The 21,725-nt window shown below is 37.4% G+C and overlaps 1 protein-coding gene across 13 annotated transcripts in view; it reads left to right on the top strand.

Annotated features, from left to right (window-relative positions):
- The window catches only part of SUCLG2 (succinate-CoA ligase GDP-forming subunit beta), a 326,281-nt gene that overhangs the window by 146,057 nt on the left and 158,499 nt on the right, over window positions 1-21,725 (top strand). For all 13 annotated transcript variants that reach the window (XM_049642683.1, XM_049642688.1, XM_049642692.1 and 10 more), the window contains 3 exons: window positions 1,274-1,370; window positions 14,929-15,090; window positions 17,342-17,484. In XM_049642683.1, coding sequence (XP_049498640.1) covers window positions 1,274-1,370; window positions 14,929-15,090; window positions 17,342-17,484 — 402 coding nt within the window. The remainder of the gene's footprint in view (window positions 1-1,273; window positions 1,371-14,928; window positions 15,091-17,341; window positions 17,485-21,725) is intronic.

Raw genomic sequence — 21,725 nt, 5'->3', positions numbered from 1 at the left:
CGCAGGCTCCAGGCTCTCAGGGCCTGACATGGGGCTCGAACTCATGCACCATGCAATCATGACCTGAGCCGAAGTCGGACGCTTAATGGCCTGAGCCACCCAGGCGCCCCTGGAGGAGCTGCGTTTGCAAAGCAGGAGAGGTGTCCAAGTACCCCAGCTTTTCCATTTCTCCTACCTCTCGTCTCCTTCCACTGCCTCCCATTGGCTGAACTGAGCTGGAAACCATCTAGCCCAGGAGGCTTGGAAACTCAGCCTCCAAGTGTCAGCTCCCCTGATATACATAATAAGGATGGAGAAAAGCCAGAACCGGGTGTGAGGACAAAAATGCAGGGCTGGAACGATGAGCAAAAATGTTGCCAAGGGAAAATTACGGCTCGGCAGTAATAAAAATAAAAATTTTAATAATAAAAAGATGGCCCCAAGCGTGAGACTGATCCCCAGCATTCAGCTATAATTGTACACAAGTCTTGCTGTGTTGCATCACAGGTGTTCACTACAGGTGTGAGCTTTCCAGGGTGGTGTCAGGCCTCCTTTGTGATGTCTTCCCCTCACCCCTGTTCACACAATGCCAGCATGCTGTGACATAGGCCATGAATAAAAGTTGGTTGAAAACAATGATTGGGTGAGTGAATTTCCAGCAGCCTTGAGAAAAATGAAGTCAGGGCATACCATCAGGGAAACTTGGGATACTGTTGCTCTTTGTGGCTTATGCCTTTGTGACAGACTGTTCAGTGTGAACGGGCTGGGCTGTTCAGTAACTGTACTGTGTAGGACTTTCATCTTCCTATCTTGCAACAGTTTCCATAAGACACTCAGTAATTGTTGTTTCGCAGGTTATAGGTTTGGGCTGATGAATGTTAATAACTTTTATTTTAGCATAATAAGGAAAACCTGGTCATTATAAACTCTCAAAATCATGTTTACATTTTACTTAAATGGAGATTGTTTATATTAATGATTGTGGCTCATACTGCATCATAGCTTGGCTAATAGGAACATGAAAATTTACAAAAAGATTAACATTTTTTAGGCTGTACTGAAAATATCTTGTTTTCCTGATAACGGTCTTTCTTGGTGTCTGGAGGAAAGTTGAGCAATTCCTTCTAATGAATAGAAGTGGAAATTAAAATACTTATGCTTTTCTCTTTTTCCCTTCAGAAAACCGAACTGAACATAAAGACATAACTTAATATTTTTAAGGTTACATTAATACAGCAAAATAAATGTTCTTTTACTGCTTTGGTGTAATTTCATTGTACTTGATCCTGTTTAGGCTGCAGACCAAATTAAGAAGCTGTATAATCTCTTCCTGAAAATTGATGCCACTCAGGTGGAAGTGAATCCCTTTGGTGAAACCCCAGGAGGACAAGGTAACCAGAACAACAACAACAACAACAACAACAAAGAAACAAATGAATATAATCGTTTATGCAAGCTATGAATTAAATTGTACAAAAGACTGTAGCAGTAGCTTTGCGTTCATTTTGTTCAGTAATTTAATTTCTGCCATGGTTTCGAATGCTCCCGTGATACGGTTGAACATTTCAGGACTTGAGTTTGTTTGCAGTCAGATGCCAGGCCTCAGGGGAAGCTCCTTCTTGTTTTATTTAGAAACATCCATCCACCAGCACTGCCTTGTTTCTTCGGAGCCATTCTTGCTTATAGTGTGGTAGAAATTTGGGTAGAAATGGGATCCTCTCCATTGGGGTGTAATGAATGCACCTGCTTTTTATGGAGCTAGAAATGCTTGAAGATTTTTAGTTTGCCTAAATCTGTACAAAATCACTTTGTCCTCCCCTGCTGGATTTACATCATCATAGTGAGACCCTAGTGCCCACGATCCAACTTACTTACTTACTTACCAACTTACTTAGTTACTTAGCTTCTGATTCAGGTGGGAAAAGGTTTCCCCAACTTCCCTTGCAGGGAAGGTTTTTTCCTACCAATCAGGTAATTAAAAAGTATAAAGAACTGTTTTCTATGTCAGCACCCATCACCATTTCCCTGTGCCTTATATACAGCTAGTGTTCAGTAAATTCTTTTTAATTCGATAACAAAAGCTTGTGAATGTGTGTGTGTTTAAAGGTAGAGGCTGGGATATCAGGTGGATAGGATATGGATACCAATATGTAAGTTCCATGAACCTTGTCTTTTTTTTTTTTTTTTTTTTTTTTAGCACATTTCACTCCCAATGTCTTGTATGGTATCTAGCATTTTGTGGGCAGTTCGTAAAGAGGGATTTGCCACTGAGTTGGTACATTAGGTGATCTGTTATTTGCAAATACAACCAGCTAGTAAGCCAAGGTGGACAGTACACTGTTTTACAAAGGGGCCTGGGTTCAAATTCTGGGTCTGCCGTGTTCTGGCCACAGACCTGGGCTAAGCCTTGGAGTTTGTTTGTTGTTTTGTTTCTTACTCCGAAAGAGTGGTAAAAATGGTAACTGTCGTATCGGGTGGTTGTCAAATGAGGTGACTGGTGTTTGTGTAAGCATCCACTGTCGCACACAAAATGGACGAGCATCACACATTCACAGATGCTCCTCTTCTCAGATAGGCCAGGAAAAACTGCCAACAAGCAAAACTCCAGGACCAGGTGGCTTCACAGGTGAATTATACTAAATATTTAAATAAGAGTTAATACTTACTTTTCTCAAAATATTTCAAAAGACAGAAGAGGAAGGAAAGCTTTCAAATCCATTCTGTGAGGCCAGCATTACCTTGATACAAAAACCAGAAAAAGATACTACAAAAAAAGAAAACTATAGGCCAGTATTTCTGATTAACATAAATACAAAAATCCTTAATAAAATATTAGCAAACCAAATTCAACAAACTTTGAAAAGATCATTCACTATGATCAAGTGGGATTTATTCCTGGGATGCCAGGTGGTTCAATATTTGCAAATCAATCAGAATGATACATCACATCAACAAGAGAAAAGATAAAAACCTTATGATGATCATTGCAATAGATGCAGGAAAAACATATGATAAAGTACAATATCCATTTGTGATCAAAACTCTCAACAAAGTAGGTTTAGAGGGAACATATCTCAACTTAATAAAGGTCATCTATGAAAACCCACAGGTAACAGCATACTTAATGGTGAAAGATTAAGAGGTTTCCCTCTAAGATCAGGAAAGAGACAAGAATGTCCAGTCTCACTAGTTTTATTCAATATAGTACTGGAAGTCCTAGCCACAACAATCAGACATGAATGAATGAATGAACAATAAATAAATAAATGGAATCCAAAGTGGAAAGGAAAAAAATAAAACTTTCACTGTATGCATATAGCGTGATACTATATATATAGAAAACCTGAAAGACTCCACTAAAAAGCTGCTAGAACTGATAAATGAATTCAGTAAAGCCACAGTATACAAAATCAGTATATAGAAATTTATTGCATTTCTATACACTAATAATGAAGTGACAGAGAAGTTAAGAAAACAATCCCATTTGCAGTTGCACCCAGAATAATAAAATACCCAGGAATAAATTTAACCAACATTGTGAAAGTCCTGTATTCCAAAAATTATAAAACATTGGTGAAAGAAATTGAAGATGACACAAATGAAAGATATTCCATGCTCATGATCAGGACAACAAATATTGTTAAAATGTCCATACTAAACAAAGTAATGTACAGATTTCATGCAATCCCTATCAAAATACCAACAGCACTTTTCACAGAATTAGATCAGTTAATCCTAACATTTGTATGGAGTCACAAAAGAGCTTGAATAGCCAAAGCAGTCTTGAAAAAGAACCAAACTGGAGGTATCACGATCCCGGTTTTCTTTTTAAAAAAAAAAATTGTTTTTAACGTTTTATTTATTTTTGAGACAGAGAGAGACAGAGCATGAGTGGGGGAGGGGCAGAGAGAGAGGGAGACACAGAATCGGAAGCAGGCTCCAGGCTCCGAGCCGTCAGCCTAGAGCCCGACGCGGGGCTTGGTGACCTGAGCCGAAGTCGGACTCCCAACCGACTGAGCCACCCAGGCGCCCCACATTCCCGGTTTTCAAGATATACTACAAAGCTATATTAATCAAAAAAGTATGGTACTGGTACAAAAATAGAGACATTACGACAAAGGAGACAGTATGAAATGGGAAAAAGTTTCTTAAAAAATGGTGTTGGGGAAACCAGACAACTACATGCAAAAGAATGAAACTGGACCAACTTTCTTACACCATACACAAAAACAAGCTTGAAGTGGATTAAAAATCTAAATGTTAAGACCTGAAATCATTAAAAAAATCCTAGAAGAAAGTACAGGCAGTAATTTTTCTGACATTGGCTGTAACAATATTTTACTAGATATGTCTCCTGAGGCAAGAGAAACAAAAGGAAAAATAAACTACTGGGGTTACATCAAAATAAAAAGCTTTTACACAGTAAAGGAAACCATCAACAAAACAAAAAGACAACCTATTGAATGGGAATAGATATTTGCAAATGATATATCTGATGAGAGGTTAATATCCAAACTATATAAAGCACTTACACAATTCAACACCAAAAAACCTAAGCCAATTAAAAATGGCAGAAGACATGAACAGACATTTCTCCAAAGAAGGCATACAGATGACCAATAGACACATGAAAAGACGCTTAACACCGCTCATCATCAGAGAAAAAAATCAGAACCACAATGAGATCACTTCACACCTTTCAGAATGGCTAAAATAGAAAACATAAGAAACAAGTGTATGTGAGGATAGGGGGAAAAAGGAACCCTTGTGCACTGTTGGTGGGAATGCAAAGTGGTGTACCCACCATGGAAAACAATGTGGATATTCTTCAAAAATTTAAAAATAGAATTACTACTGGATATTACTAGGTCACCTATGGGAAATGTTTAATGTGGGGGAAAAACGAAAACACAAATTCAGTATATATGCACCCTTGTGTTTATTGTAGCATTATTTACAATAGTCAAGATATGGAAACAACTCCAATGTCCATCTATAGATAAGTGGATAAAGAAGTGGTGTGTGTATGTATATGTGGTGTCTGTATGTATGTGTGTATATATACACCTATATATATATATATATATATATATATATATATATATACACACACACCTATGTATATATACACACATACATATAAATATATATACACTTATATATACCTATGTATGTATATACATACAGTGGAATATTACTGAGCCATAAAAATGAATGGAATCTTGCCATTTGCAACATGGATGGATCTAGAAGATATAATGCTAAGTTGAATTAAGTCAGAGAAAGACAAACCTTAAGATTTCATTCACATGTGGAATTTAAGAAAGAAAACAAATGAACAACAAAAAAGGGACAAACAAAAAAACACACTCTTAAATGCAGGGAAGAAACTGGTGGTTGCCAGAAGGGAGGTAGGTGTGGGATATAGGTGTAATAGGTGAAGGAGATTAAGATACTCATTGTGATGAGCACTGAGTAATGTGTAGAATTGTTGAGTCACTGTATCATACACCTGAAACGAATATAACACGGTATGTTAATTATGCCAGAATGTTTTAAAAAACACAAAATGGGGACAATAATATTAATACCTACCTTAGAAGGTTATTATGATGGTAATGTTCTCAGAACAAAGCATAGCATATGGTAAGAGGTACAAAAGCATTCGCTATTATGATTTTATTAGTTCTTATCCTTTTGAAAGTCAAACAAATAATAGACATTGAAGGTAAAACATCATACAAAGATTAGGATTTGTTTAAAAATTTAATTGTCACCAACTGCACTTGAACTAATACAAAATAGCCCTCAATTCCCTCCATGAGTCTTTTGGTGTTTCTGGTGGAGGCTTCTGTATTCTTGTAATAAATTCTCCATTTTCATTGACAAATAGTTAAATTAAATGATAGCTATAAAAAAAATAATCAGAAAAGGTATGGATTTCATCTTTTTACCTATTTTTTTTTTTTTCTTGTTGTAAGGATTTCAAGTTAGGATAGACAAATAGCTAATGTTTAGGAAGCCATTGAAAATAACATATTCCATGTTTTACACATGTGACCCACCAGATTTTTATTTGATGGGTCATTTGTAAGCAAACTACCTTTATTTGTAAATATTTTAAAAATTCTGTCTGACTATAAAATCATCAGTATTTCATATAGAGAGGAAGTGAATGGAAGAAGATTCTTTTTTGAACTCACATGACATAGTGTACTGTGATAGACTTTTACATACATTCTTTTTTATTACTTACAGCAACCCGGAAAAATAAGAGGAGTTATTATCCCCATTTTACAGAGGATTGAAAATTAGTGTGACTCCACCATAGACATCCAGTTACTGAAGCTGGGATTTGAACCCATGTCTCTCTCAGGACAGTGTACATGTTGGTTTCTACATACCAGACTGCCTTCTTTTCTACCTTCTTTCTCTTTAAACTGTTAATTTACTTTTATCAGAGTGATCTGGATGTAGTCTCCAGTTTGGGAATGTTAGTCAAAATTCATGCTGCCTTGAGTGGCTATTAATTACATCCCAGAAACAAAAGAGAAGGAAGTTCAATAGAAGTTCTTAAAGGTCATGGCTTGCTTTTCAAACTAGTATGCGTAAGCAACCTGGTTATTTCATATTTTTAAAAAAATGGAAATTCAGCCAAGGAGTTGGGTAAAAATCATTCATTCAGCTACTTTCATTCAACTCTTTGGTAAGTTGTCAGTCACAGGTTATAAGGATACAAGAAATTTTCCCTAGCGTGTATTTGTAAAACCTCAGGAAATTGGAAGTTTTTATTTTTTAACTATCAAGAGAAAGGAAATTCTTGAACTTTTTTAAAGGAATCATCATAAAATATACTCCGTGTATACAGCTCATTAAAGCATAAGTCTTATGTGATATTTTTAAGAGCAGAATTATCTTTAGCTATTAATTTGTTCATTGTACCATAAAAGTTCAGCTATTGAATTATAATCACAATTAAATGAGTATGTTGGTTTATAACTCTAATGAGCAGTAGTCAAATTAAACCCAATTAGGAAACGGTGATTAATGACCAAATGTACAAATTGATCTTCATCATTGTCACAATCCCCTAAAGCAATCCTTTATTTAGGAGCTGTAAAAAAAATCATTTATATCCTAGAAGTATTAATAATCTTAATATTTATAATGTGAATATTTAATTTTTTCCATTTAGATCAGTAATAGCAGAGCCTATAACATTTCACATTAAAATTGTGATTTAATAATGACTCTTAATTTAGAAGTTTAAGGAGCTTGGCATCACACCAGACATTTTTACTTTAAGCTTATTCATTGCAGAGCTTCTTTGTAAGAGAATTTCTTCCATCTTCCATTGGTTAATGAGGACCATTTTTTAAACGTCCAGATGATTGGTCATATATTTGCACAGCAGATGATACCCGGTTGGATGAAGAACGGTGATCTTGATAACATCTATGCTGCTAGGTCACCTATGGGAAATGTTTAATGTGGGGGAAAAACTGTAGTCCAAGAATTGTTTTTTCCAACGTGATTAAAAATTTGAGTCAAAGAATATAATTTGGCATCATTGACTGTAATGTAATTTAGTGACTGTTAGCTAGGATTATAATGGTTGTTAGTGACGGAAACCTGTATCAATCTAGTTTTTGTTAAAAAGCTTCCAGGTCAGGGAAGGATACCTGTTTTCCTCATATAACAGGGAAGTCTACAGAGTGGACTGGTTTAGGGCATGAAGGGAAGTAGGGATTCTCTGATCTTCCAGCCCATCTTGTCTCAGAATTGGCTTGTCAGCCGGGCTTTCTGAAGTAACAGCCAAGATAGCTCCCAGTTTCCATCATTCTCCCCCAGGAACCATAGCAATCTTTTCCAATGATTCCAATTGGCCCCGCATGGGTCACATATCCGTATGTAGACCAATCACTGAGCTGGAAGCACATGTATAGGAGAAAGGCATTTTCTCAATGCAGAAAGGGACATTGAGTCACAACGTGTCTACCAAATTCGCCTAACTTTTATTGACATGAAAGTAAACTGTTAATTAAATATTCGAAGAGAAATTAACTATTTTCCTTGCTTGTCCAGTTGAATTGCCAGAATTAATCCATTAAATATGTGGCCAAGTTAGAAGCAGGGTTTTCTTTATTGTTATTTATCTACCTGTCCATGCATTCATTCATCTATTTTGCAAGCTCCTGTGGGATTTTATGTTCTATTTCATTTCTTCCCACTTTCAGGCAGATCTGGCTGTACACAGACTTCTTTGTTTGGTGTCTTTCATGTTTTTCAGTGAGGAGAATGAGCATATTGTCCCCTCAGGAGATGTTTGCCAATACCTAGAGACTTTTTAATTGAGATATAACCGACACATGACATTGTATTAGTTTCAGGTGTACAACACAATGATTCCATGTGATCACCACCGTGAATCTAGTTAACACCGTTTTTGTTTATTACAACTGCGAGTGTAGGATGCTACATGCCTCTTGTGTGTGGAGGCCAGAGACATTGTGCTATACACAGCACAGAAAATGATCTCACCTCACCTACCAGGGAGTCCTGAGAATTCCTGCTCCAAGGCATTTTCATCATTTGGAGCCCAAATCCATTCACCACGCTAAAGGGATGAAACCCAGTTTGAAACCCTGACTACCTGGCCAAGACTCCATGAGAGCTAGGGGTGAGTGATCCAAAGTTAATTTGCACATCAAATCCCTCTCTTGCTTCAAATGAATTTCCCTAAATAGCTACCCTGTTGCTTCATGTTAGCAAGTGCCCATGTTGTTGGTGGGTGTTTGTCTCTGTTTTTCTCTTTATACATAAGACTCTATTTTCAAGAACATTTTCAGTTCTCTACCTTCACCCAAATCCCCCTCCTGCCTCATATCTATTTTCTCTTTCACAGCAACTCCAGAAAAGTTCTAAAAAGTGTACAACTCTTGGAACATCGCTATTTAATGGAAAGTGGGACCAATTTTAAAGTATCAGCATTTTAAGGCCATCTTGGCAAGGTGCATTTCAGTAGCCCATTATGGTTACTTAACACAAATCAAATACAGTGCAGTGCTTACATACAGATTATTTTTCAAACTAATTATGACAGTCTCATTTCCTGCTGTTTTTATGTTTCTTTTATATGCGAATTCCCCTCTGAAATGTAGTTTTCTTTTGTTTAATTCTGTAGCACATTCTTCTGTTGAAACTCTAGGGTCAGAGGCTGCTAACCGCCAGTCAGATTCTTCATCTAGGTTGGTGAATTGGCAACTCATAGAATCTCACACCGCTAAACAAAAAAACCACAACACCCTATGAATCTAAGTACCGCAGCTTTCTTTGATATTTGTTCAGAAGGAAAATTCATTTGTATAATCTATCAAGCATGTAACAATGTGCTTTTGATGGTGAAAATTGTTTTATAAATATTAATAGGTAGGTTTTTTCACCCACTTTGTAAACAGAATGGCCTTTGTTCAGGATGAATTTTCTATGGAATTGAGGTTTCATTAATGTGACACTCAAAATCTTATGTCGAACCAAGATCAGTACCTCCAAACATACATTTTACCATAGTTTGTTGTTATAATAAATGAAAAAGCTAAGGTTTGAGTAAGCAGGTTTATTTTATTGCCCTGCCGTTCACATAGACATCAATCCATTTTTAACATGCTCATTCTAAAAGTGTACTTGGACAGTCTTACAGAGGGAAAGAAGCATGTCAGAGTCCATCAATATTCAGGGATTAATCCACACCTTTTGTGCAAGCTGCAAGTTTTTGTTTATTTTTCCCGTTATGCTTTTTTGTTTTCATGCCAGATGCACTTTTCTGAGTTTCTCTTTCACTGTAATAAGTTTGGTACCTGAGGCTATAGCAGCAGGAGAAGTGTGATGAGGTGCTTGGTGATTGGCAGCCTTTTTCTGTAAAGAGCCTGAGAGCCTCTGTTGTATGGAGTCTGCTCTGCTATTGTCTGGGGACAGCAGCTACTGAACTATGTAAACGAATGGGTGTGGCTGCATTCCAGTCCCAACAGCTATACTTTGCCATCCTCTGACTTAGATTCTCATTTGGGGCTATTTTATACCAATCTTTGGCCACACTGGCCTTATGCAAAGGTGCGGTGTGTGATTTGAGGGTCACCAAAGTCATCTCTGCCTTTAGACAATAATCTCCTTCTCCCATCAGTTACAAAGCCGGAAAGGCCAACCATTAAAATCTTTCCTGTGGGACATACTTATGTTTTCTGAATATGGCATTTCACTGAAAATCATAGGTAACTTGTACATCTGTAAACTCCAGTAGGCTTTAGTTTCAGTTCACTGTAAATAGAAGTCTAGGGTTATAAGGGAAAGGGGACCAAGTTACAAGTCATTTCTAGGGACAGGAAGAGGGGAGAATCTAGCCTGGGCTGCAGCATTGTGAGGCTGAGTGTAAGAAAACCGTGCGTCCAAAGGCAAGGGAATTAAAAGCAAAAATGAACTGTTGGGACCTCATGAAGATAAAAAGCTTCTGCACTGCAAAGGAAACAATCAACAAAACTAAAAGGCAACTGACAGAATGGGAAAAGATATTTGCAAATGACATATCAGACAAAGGGCTAGTATCCAAAATCTATAAAGAACTTGCCAAACTCCACACTCAAAAAACAATCCAGTGAAGAAATGGGCAGAAGACATGAATAGACACTTCTCTAAAGAAGACATCCAGATGGCCAACAGACACATGAAAAGATGCTCAACGTCGCTTCTCATCAGGGAAATACAAATCAAAACCACAATGAGATAGCACCTGACACCAGAGTGGCTAAAATGAACAACTCAGGAAACAACAGATGCTGGCGAGGATGTGGAGAAATGGGAACCCTCTTGCTCTATTGGTAGGAATGCAAACTGGCGTAGCCAGTCTGGAAAACAGTATGGAGGTTCCTCAAAAAATTAAAAATAGAACTACCCTATGACCCAGCAATAGCACTACTACGAATTTATTCAAGAGATACAGGAGTGCTAATGCATAGGGCACATGTACCCCAATGTTCATAGCAGCACTTTTAACAATAGCCAGATTATGGAAAGAGCCTAAATGTCCATCAACTGATGAATGGATAAAGAAGATGTGGTTTATATACACAATGGAGTACTGCGTGGCAATGAAAAAGAATGAAATATGGCCCTTTGTAGCAACGTGGATGGAACTGGAGAGTGTTAATGCTAAGTGAAATAAGTCATACAGAGAAGGACAGATACCATATGTTTTCACTCTTATGTGGATCCTGAGAAACTTAACAGACCATGGGGGAGGGGAAGGAAAAAAAGTTAGGGAGGGAGGCAAACCATAAGAGAGAATAAAAACTCTTAAAAACTGAGAATAAACTGAGGGTTGGTGGGGCATGGAGGGAGAGGAAAGTGGGTGATGGGTATTGAGGAGGGCGCCTGTTGGGATGAGCACTGGATGTTGTATGGAAACCAATTTGACAATAAATTTCATATTAAAAAAATAAAAAACTTTGCGGGTGGAGTATGGCTGTAGTGATAATAATAATAATGAGTGAGTGCCAGCTGTCTGTGCTAAGTGCTTTGCACAGAGTCTTTGCTTGCACCAACACCATGCAGTCGAAAATACTCTGGTCCCCATTTTACAGACAAGGCCACTGGGCTTAAGAGTGGGTGATGTTGGAAGTGTCTGACTAGGAAGTGTCCGGTGTGTGTGATGCCAGAGTTCACTAAGTGGTGAAATTCACGGGAAAGTGTCCAGGCGATACGGCATTATGAACTGGGATAGTGAGGCAGGAAAGCCCTTTGTATGTTTGGGACCACTTTTAAAATATTAAGCAGATATAACAACTATGTGTCTCAAAGAGTCTAGCTCCTTAAAGTGATTTTTTTTCTCCCTGCCCTCCACCTACAGAAAAAGATTAAGGCTTTTAGGGTGACAATTTAGTTTTGGATCACCCTTTTTAACTCCCGAGTCACCTTCCTTCCTTCCTATTTATGTGGTATTTATGACTTGCTAAAGCACTTGAATGTAACATACATTGACCTAGGTGTGTCCTTGGTTTTCTCTACAGAGAGGGAACAAATGGCCACTATAGATAGGCCATTTATCCCACAAGTATGATACCTGTATGTGCACCTTTATTTCTTCATGTAGGTACCCCTTTTATCCCACAATCACCATTTTCAAGCTCTAGTTTAAAGTTTTTGTGGGGTGGTCTCCAAATAATGAACTCATTTCTGGACTTGGTATATCCAACATACCCCTGGGAAGGAGCATTTTTTGAAAATCTGGTTTTGCAGAGTTTAGGTGGGACTGCCTTCTGAACTTTGCATACGTATCCATTAATTATGTTCCATGAAGTAGCTTGGAATTGTAGCCTTTGTAAGGGGCAAAGATCAGCCTGGACCTATGTTGATTTACTAGTTTATTGATTTTGACCGAGAAGTCTTTTATTTGAAACTCTTCAGTTAGGAAGTCAATTTGATAGCCTTTGTCCATTCATTTTGAAGGTGTCAGTTACAAATAGTCGTGCCAATGAGTAATTGAGGAGCTAAAATTACTAATACATTAATTAAAATGTATTTATAACCTAGTGGAAAGCCAAGAATGAAGTTGCTTTCCTATTGATTATTATACCAGTCATTAACTGCTGACAAAATGCCATTGCAGCAGGCAGAGAACGTTGGCCAATTCCTTTGGTAATTGTAGGATTCCATCATCAAGATTGCAGTATTCTGGAGAGTAATTACTCATTTGCTCCGTGTATTCACAGTGTGTGGGTAAAGTGGTTGGACATTTTGTGGCAAGACTAAGGATCCTGGCAGACATTAACTTCTACATAAGATTCTTTCTTGACGGTCAGTGCTACTTTAAATAATTTGTGGTTTGGGGCGCCTGGGTGGCTCAGTCGGTTAAGCGTCCGACTTCAGCTCAGGTCATGATCTCGCGGTCCGTGAGTTCGAGCCCCGCGTCGGGCTCTGTGCCAACAGCTCAGAGCCTGGAGCCAGTTTCAGATTCTGTGTCTCCCTCTCTCTCTGATCCTCCCCCGTTCATGCTCTGTCTCTGTCTCAAAAATAAATAAAATAAACGTTAAAAAAATTTAAAGTAAATAAATAAATAATTTGTGGTTTGAGCTTTTATTTATGCCAAGTATTCTTAGATGTTAATATGCCAGTTCTGCATAGACTTGTATCAAAGTACTTGATTTTTGTGGTAGAGAGACCCTTGTAAAAAACCTCTATGTAGGATCTGTAACTCTAGGATGTTGTAATGTAGCAACATTTTCTTGTAAGCAGCTGGGAATAACAGTCTATGGTCATTGCTTTGGAGTGAATTATTGCAGGGTGGTTGTTCCCCTCTGAAGAGGTAGGTGCCTTTCAGCTATGCTGGGGGAGAATGGGTAATTTCTCTAAAGGGTGAGTCAAAACTCCCCGCCTACCAATATCTCAAGTAAAGTAAAAGAAGGTTACAATGGAATGTCATCATAGACAACTAATTTCTGCCCTAAGAAATATAATAAAAGGGGTCAGATCCCAGGAAACCTGCATGCCATCCCTCCCCACTACCGCTTCTCCCTGAGTGTTCGTATAGAGATATCCTGTAAGTCAATGAAAGTGCTGTTTTCTTGGTCCATCCATATCATCCAGTGAGTTTCAACTGTGTCCAAGTCTCTTGGCCTTGAGATAATTGGAGATTTCTACCTGCACCAGAGTAGAAACAGAGCTGATAATGCCTAGCTACCTTCCATTATATCTGATCAGTCTTAGTGTTTTATAACTTGAATCAAAAGAATCATATCCTGCACGTATCAAGATGATGGTCCTGGTTTGAGCAGACCCTGGAGGAGGTATATCAGCAGTTTAGGGACTGTTATTTCCCTTTTCTGAATAAAAAAACTGAGGCCCAGAGAGGAAGTAGGTTATTATGATTATTTTTTAATCAAGTCATAGAGTTAGTTAGGGGTCAAATAAAAACTATTGGTTCTAGGACACCTGGGTGGCACAATCGGTGAAGATTTCGACTTTTTTTTTCTTAAGTTTTTTTTTTTTTAACGTTTATTCATTTTTTTTTGAGAGACAGTAAGCAGGGGAGGGGCAGAGAGAAAGACACACACGCACAGAATCTGAAGCAGGCTCCAGGCTCTAAGCTGTCAGTACAGAGCCCAACACGAGGCTTTTCTCACGAACCATAAGATCATGACCTGAGCAGAAGTCAGCCGCTTAACTAGCTGAGCCATCCAGGCACCCCGGCATCTAACTTTCGATTTTGGCTCAAGTCATGATCTCCCCATGTGTGAGATTGAGCAGGCAGGCATCAGGCTCCACACTGACAGCAAGGAACCTGCTTGGGATTCTGTCTCCTCCTTTCTCTGCCCCTTCCCTGTTCATGTGTGCGCATGTGCTATTTCTCTCTCAAAATAAGTAAATAAACTTAAAAAAAATATATGGATTTTCGCCAAGTGTTCTTTCCAAGAAATCTTTCAGAAATATTAGTGAGGATACTGATTAAATAAAGATTTCACTTTACAGCATCAAGACAAAGGACAGTGGGATTAAGCATTATAATCTAGGTTCTCTTTGCATAGAAAGTAAAGGTGATGATTAGTGGTTAAATACTAAAAATGAATGTAATGAAAATGGCCTATCAAATCTGTGTTAACTGTGGCAGTCTGTACCTTGTAATGGGTGACCACAGTTTATATTACTAATTTATTAAACAGAGACCGACAGGTATAAATTACTATGTTCGTTATTAGAATGTAAGTCCCTTGAGAATAGGGTCTTTGTCATAATCGTCTTTGTAGCCCTAAAGTGTAAGATCAAGAAAGCCATAACCACTTCTGCCTGTATCATGAGAAAAAATGACAGTATTTTATTTTTCTTTCTCCTGTGTTAGCCTGGGGAACTAACTAATTTGTAGATTCTTAAGGGATATTCACGTATGTGCCTTGTTCCCTTTAGTTGTCTGCTTTGATGCAAAGATAAACTTTGATGACAATGCAGAATTTCGACAAAAGGACATATTTGCTATGGATGACAAATCAGAGAATGAGCCCATTGAAAATGAAGCTGCCAAATATGATCTAAAATATATAGGATTGGATGGGAACATTGCCTGCTTTGGTAAGAAAGTAGTTCTATCAAAAGAGTGATTTGTGGATTTGGGGGGAATTTAGGAACTCCTGATTTCTGAACCTTTCTGAACTGTTATTTCCTAAAAGCCAGTAAAAATAGGAGTTTGTTTGTTTGTTTGTTTGTTTGTTTTTGTAGCCCCAAAGTCTTAGGAAACAATTTGGAGTTTCTTCCCAATACATTTTGCTCAGTGGTCACTGGTTTAAAGCGCGGTTTCTCAAGTCTGGCACTTTTGACATTTTGGGTCAGATAATTCTTTTCTGGGGGTTGGGGTGGGGGTCCTGTACATTGTCAGGTATTTAGCAGTGCCCCCTGGCCTTTAGGTGCCATTGACAACCAAAAACATTGTGATAGCCAAAAATGTCTTCCAACACTGCCATATATCTTCTTGTCAACAAAATCACTCCAGTTGAGAAATACTATGTTAAAGCATCTCAGTTAAATTTTGTGTCATAAAAATGGAAATATTTACTACCCCAGTCAGTGTTAATATGCTAGGAACCATTCTGGAAATTTGTGTTTAAGATACAGTTTCTCCGAGGAAGTGGAAGAGAACATACACTTGAATCATTATACTCTAGTTTCGGCTTTTATGATCACCAAATGATAAAATGTTTAATCCATTATCCAGTTTATTAATAAAACAATTGATTCTATCATACTCATCTAAATTTGTGAAAATGGCTTATTCAGCTGAGATAAGAATGGATCTATAGAGGCAATACAATTTCTGTTATTGTCCACAGCTTATAGAACTGAGATTTATAACGCGTCTGTGTTTCTGGTAGAACCAATTTATTGCCCTGGAAACTGAGGTCTTAATCTTAATGGAATTAAAATAAAAAAGATTTGTAGCTCATTAAGCCAACAGTATTATTATATTCAGATCTGAACAGACCTCATCCAGTAGTCTGCTGTGCAATACAATAGAAAATGACATCTAATTACAAGTGATACCAAAAGCACTTGCTTTGTATTGGAGTAATAACTGTAATGTACCAGATCACGCGCATTGTTCTGATCTTGATAAGCTAATGCGCTCTCAATATTTGTAGGCATTTAGAAAGGAGAATGATATAATGGTGTGTTGAGAACAAATTAAATACAGATTCTTTGTAGCCTCTGTGGGAGTATGCATGATCTGACCAAGTTAGCAGCCTCAAAAGCTACGATTAACACATTTCAAATTGTTTTAAGATCTTATATAAACCATTTTTATTGTAGTTGCCCCAGACTTAATTAAATTAGTCACAGTTCACAGGCATGTCTGGGGAATTCAAGGGTCAGAAAAAGTGAAGTATAATTTTACCATGCGAGTTTCTGCTGTGTTCTGAAGGTTTGCTTTTCTTCTTCTTCCCCCCCCCCCCCCCCTTTCTAATCTGAGGAAAGTAATCTCATATAATTAAGCATAAGAAGTGAAAGAAGTACAATTGGTTAATAAAACTCAGCTCTGGAAAATAAGAATTGCAGTGTTAAAACTTTTTACTTGTTTTCTTAAAAAAAAACCCTCCTAAGATGTTAACACATTTTGGTTCTAGTTTTAATGATCAGGTTGCTAGTGAACATTTCTCATATTAATTTGAAGAAGGAACAGAGGGATAGGAGTATTATTTTGATGCTGTCATTTGTTCATTTGTTTTGTGAGTTTATCCACATAACCTATAAATATGTGTGGTTGAGCTGAGTGTAAAAAAGCATGGAGTCCTATTGAAGTTGGGACCCCTGTGGTTCAACCCCAGAGGGATGCCATATTCAAAGCATATTCTCAGCAAGCAGAAAATTAAATGAATTCCATTTTTTTTTACTCAGGTCTCTTAAAGGATATTAAAGACAATGCAATTCATAGACCCAAGCAACTTCTTGTAGCCTTTCTTCTCTCTTTCCAGCTTCGTTTGAGTTCTGTATTTTTCCAGAACCCAAAACTCCTTCTTCTACTACTAGCTCAAATTAATCAATTATGCAAACTCTTCCCTTTTATCTGTTTGCCAGATTGATTTAACTTGTTAATAAACCTGTCTTTGTATCCCCAGGTCTTTTTTTGTTTATTTTTTTGTTTGTACGTTTCCTGACTCTTTATCCTAAAAGTCTATGAATTTATCTGATTGAACAGGATTCTAGGCAGGACAGATTGGCCTGGTAGTGACAGGGGTCTGTCTCTGGCAGTATGGGCGAGGGAAACCGTTCATGCACCCTTTCCTGTTGCCAAATTGATCTTGTTGTGTGTGCCATTTGCATTCCACAGTGAATGGTGCTGGCCTTGCCATGGCTACTTGTGACATCATCTTCTTGAATGGTGGGAAGCCAGCCAACTTTTTGGATCTTGGTGGTGGAGTAAAGGAAGCTCAAGTGTATCAAGCCTTCAAACTGCTCACAGCCGACCCTAAGGTAACCTGTCGTTGTAGGCAGATCGCGTCATGTTCTGATTTTTCACCATCAAGAGCCACCTCTTTCCTACTGCTAAAGGATAATAAGCCAAACATTTATTTTGTAGCCCCAGATGCAAATCCTGCCTTAGATCTGATTGTAGTACACAATGATTCGACTCGTTTCAGGTGAAAGGCTAATAAATACTCCCAGGATCCAGTTTCAGCTTCTGTGTTTCCAAAGTCCTGGGAGATAGGAGGAAGTAAAAAAGGGGGTAGTGCTCCAGACAGGGAAATACCGGTTGGTGTGAAACATTATTTGAGTAATTTATACTGAAGCGATTAGTCCCATTCTTCACATGACTTACAGGACTCATTCTCAGATTCCTTCCATAAAGATACCGCAAGTATCATCACACGATTGGAGACAGAAGAAAATTATAGGATTATAGAAGTGTATATCACTAGAAAATAATAACCCCACATTCTTCTGTATGCTTTTAATTTTCATCGCTGATAGTTGTATAGTTTACAGCATAGGTACTAGGTAGCATATAATGTTGCTTTATGACCCTCTTTCCTTAACTAGAGTATAGCTATCACACCCATGCTAGTGTATAGTAGGTATTCCGTGAACATTTTTTGAGTTAAATACCACTATGCTTTGTTGGAACTGTAGGTACTCAGTAGTTTATGACAACAAGGTTTAGGTGGACGTTTGTTACGTGGAAAAAACTAACATGTTTTGAACATCTGATATATACCATTTAATTCTCTTAACAATTCTGAGTTTAAGCTTTCAGAATCATTATGTTTATACTGTTAGAGTATCTGATACATTCTGTTGGTTATTTTTCGTTTTTGTTTTTTTTTTTTTTTTTAGTGTTCATTTATTATTTAATTTTGAGAGAGAGAGTGAGTGAGTGAGCAGGGGAGAAGCAGAGAGAGAGGGAAAGCAGAGAAAACCCCAAACAGGCTTTGCACCGCCAGCGCAGAACCTCACATGGGGTTAAACCCATGAACTGTGACATCATGTTCTGGACCAAAACCGAGAGTGGGATGCTTAACCGCCTGATGCACTCAGGCACCCCTCTGTTGGTTCTTAATGTATCTGAACACATGGGAAGTCTGAACCATCACTAAGAACAACAAAGGAAAATGATACCAGCTTTAATTTTTTTTTTAATTTTTAAAGTTTATTTATATTGAGAGAGACAGCATGGGGGCGGGGAGCAGAGGGAGAGGGGAGAGAGAGGGAGAATCCCAAGCAGACTCTTCCCAGTCAGTGCATATAACCCAGTGTGGGGCTCAAACCCATGAACCCTGAGATTGTGACCAGAGGCGAAATCAAGAGACAGATGCTCAAGCAACTGAACCACCCAGGCACCCCCATATTGTTTTTTAAGAAATGTGGTCTGAACTTAATATGGAAACTTTTCATAAATAAGTGTACCAATAATAGTCTTTTGGTTCACAACTATAAAACTTTGTCTTCTGTTTTCATTATGACTCAGATAGTTGCTAACCTTATGTTTTTGCTAAGTCTTTCCCTTCTGATTCATGAAATAAATGGTAAGGTATTATCAGCTACTTATTTTCAGTTTTCCAGTGCTATCCAGGAATAACAAAGTCATCAAAATCCAAAGTCGCCCAGCCATGAAGAATGTGTGTGTGGTTGGTTTTTCTGTTTCTATAAGTACCTTGTTTCTGTTGGTTAGGTAGGAATATTGTCGGTGGCTTCCTAGTTATTAATTTATTTGTCCCTTCTTATTCTTATTTTCTAAGGGAAGCATCATTTTCCTTCCAGAGATTTTCTTATCAATTGAAATTTGTAAATACCGTGAACATAGCTCACACACAGCTTTTTAAACTGCTTGAACCACAATGTACTTAGAGAACAGGGCAATTGTAATAAAATAGAACTTTTAGTGTCTACTGAAATTCGGTGCTAAGAATAATAGAGTGCTATCGAGGGAGTAAATCTGCCAGGACAATCATTGCATTTTCTTTGGAATATCTTTTCTTAGTAGCTGATCTGGAATTTTAATTTTGTAACAATGCAGGAGGAGAAGGAAAAATCACTTGCAGAGCCATTTTTTTAAAACAGTCTCTTAAAAATTTTTTGACTTTGCCCAATGGAATATTTTCAAATGCTTGGAGTATTTAAACTTTTTTGAGATTGCCTGTCATCTTGGGTAGAGAAAGATATGTGGGAGTTATTTTATTTTTCTCATGCTATATCAGGAAAATGAATGCACAGCCCATCTCACTGTAAATTTTCCAAATCTTGAAATTTCAAAGACAGTTAAAAAGCATAGAAATGTAATGGGTATTTTCAATCCTGGCATTGTTTCACAGATTTTAGAGAACAGAGGCTAAAAAATAGTATAGATGAATTGATTTGATTTTGCAAGGAAACTGGTTACAGTTCTGGCTGTAATTATTTCAAGTAGAACCCCATTCAGCTGCCCAGAAGAAAAGAATCCCAAAAACCCAAAGCTGATTGTTACAAAGGTATTGATTTTCTCGTTAGATGTAAGGATTAGTCAGTTGAAGACACTGAAATTCAAAATTGAAAAAGGCCTTTTGTTGCTAAACTTGAATCAACTGATAGTAACAACTAGTTGTTTGTCATCTGTATAAGCTAATTCTTTTGATCAAGTAATAAATGTCATCATTCGAGAACAATATTGTGGGTTGACATATATTTCTACACATAATGTCAGCCATAGAGCTGAAACTTAAATTTATTTTGCCTGACTATTAGCCCTAATGCTTACATTCATCAGAACCCAACACAAATGCCTTTATAACTAATGTGTTCTTTATTTGTTTGTAATATATATGAAACAGAGCTCGTCTGCCAAACTAAGACAAGAGTCTTTTCAAGATAGCTTAAAAAACTGAATTCACATTAAATATTTTATAATTCCCTAGTTTTCTAGTTGAGCTTGAGATGAGAGTTGAAGAACAATGTAGTTTGTTCTGTTGGTGGTATAACCTGATCATCATTTTTAACATCCGGTATTGTAAGCCCTAGGATTCTTAATCCTAAGTAGTAAAGATCACATTAAATAGGATGTAGAAGTAGGGGTTTGTGGTAAGTTATAAAGAATTTGAATAAACTTGAGGGAAAAATCCTCCAAGGATTGTGTTATCCTTAAACTTTTGTTTTCCTGAGTCATACTTTGGCTTTTACTTCTAATTCTAAACTTAGAATTCCAAAGGTGTAGAAAATGAGTACAAATGACATCTGGAGTATGTAAAACATCTTGCATCAATGAATAATAGGAAAAGACAGTTGACCGGAATCTCAGCACTCACCCCAACTCTTGGCCAAAGTTAAGCAAATCTGTTGCCCTCTGGAGGACTGACTTTGAAAAGCAGTAGTGTGGGATTGACATTCCTGAAGACTCCTCACCTGATATGTCCCTGTGCTTCCTGGGTTAGATCCAACTTAGAGTCGTGTTTTCAAAGCTCTTTGTTTTTTAATTTTTATTTCTCTTAATATTATTTTTTTGATTCCAAGTATAATTAACATAGTGTTTTTCAAAGTTCTTTAAAAATCCAGGAAGGGGGAGCCTGGGGGGCTTGGTTGGTTAAGTGTCCGACTCTTGATTTCTGCTCAGGTCATGATCTCACATCTGTGTGGAACCTGCTTGGGGTTCTCTCTCTCCCTCTTTCACTGCCCCTCCCCCTGCTCATGTGTGCACATGTGCACGCTTTCTCTCTCTCTTTCTCTGTCTCTCAAAATAAATAAATAAACACTAAAAAAAAAAAAAAAAATCCAGGAAGAATTGTGCTACATAAGCACCAAGTACCAGTTCAAAAAGGAATGGAAGGATTCTTAGTGGGATTCTTGTACCAGACTGCCCAGGTTCCTGTCCCACGTCCCATCTTTACTGCTTATTGGTTGTGGGAGCTTGAGCACATTATTTAACTTGTATATATCTCAGTTTGCTCTTTTATAAAGTGAAATTATAACAGTACTTATTACCTCTGCGGGTTGCTTGCTTGCTTTATTTATTTATTCAAGTATTTAGAGCTTAAATTTCTTGAAGTTTTTTAAATTCAGATATAACTGACATGTAACATATAAGTTTAAGATATATAATGTGTTTATTTGATATATCTGTATGCCACAGTATGATTACCACTGTAGCATTAGGTAACACCTCTATCATGTTTTATAACTGTAATTTATTTTTTGTGGTAAGGACATATAATCAGAGAATCGCTTATTACATTAACTGAGATTATACA

This window comes from Panthera uncia, chromosome A2, assembly GCF_023721935.1.
Source record: "Panthera uncia isolate 11264 chromosome A2, Puncia_PCG_1.0, whole genome shotgun sequence".
NCBI classification, from domain to species: domain Eukaryota; kingdom Metazoa; phylum Chordata; class Mammalia; order Carnivora; family Felidae; genus Panthera; species Panthera uncia.
This window is presented reverse-complemented; position numbering and strand designations above follow the sequence as displayed.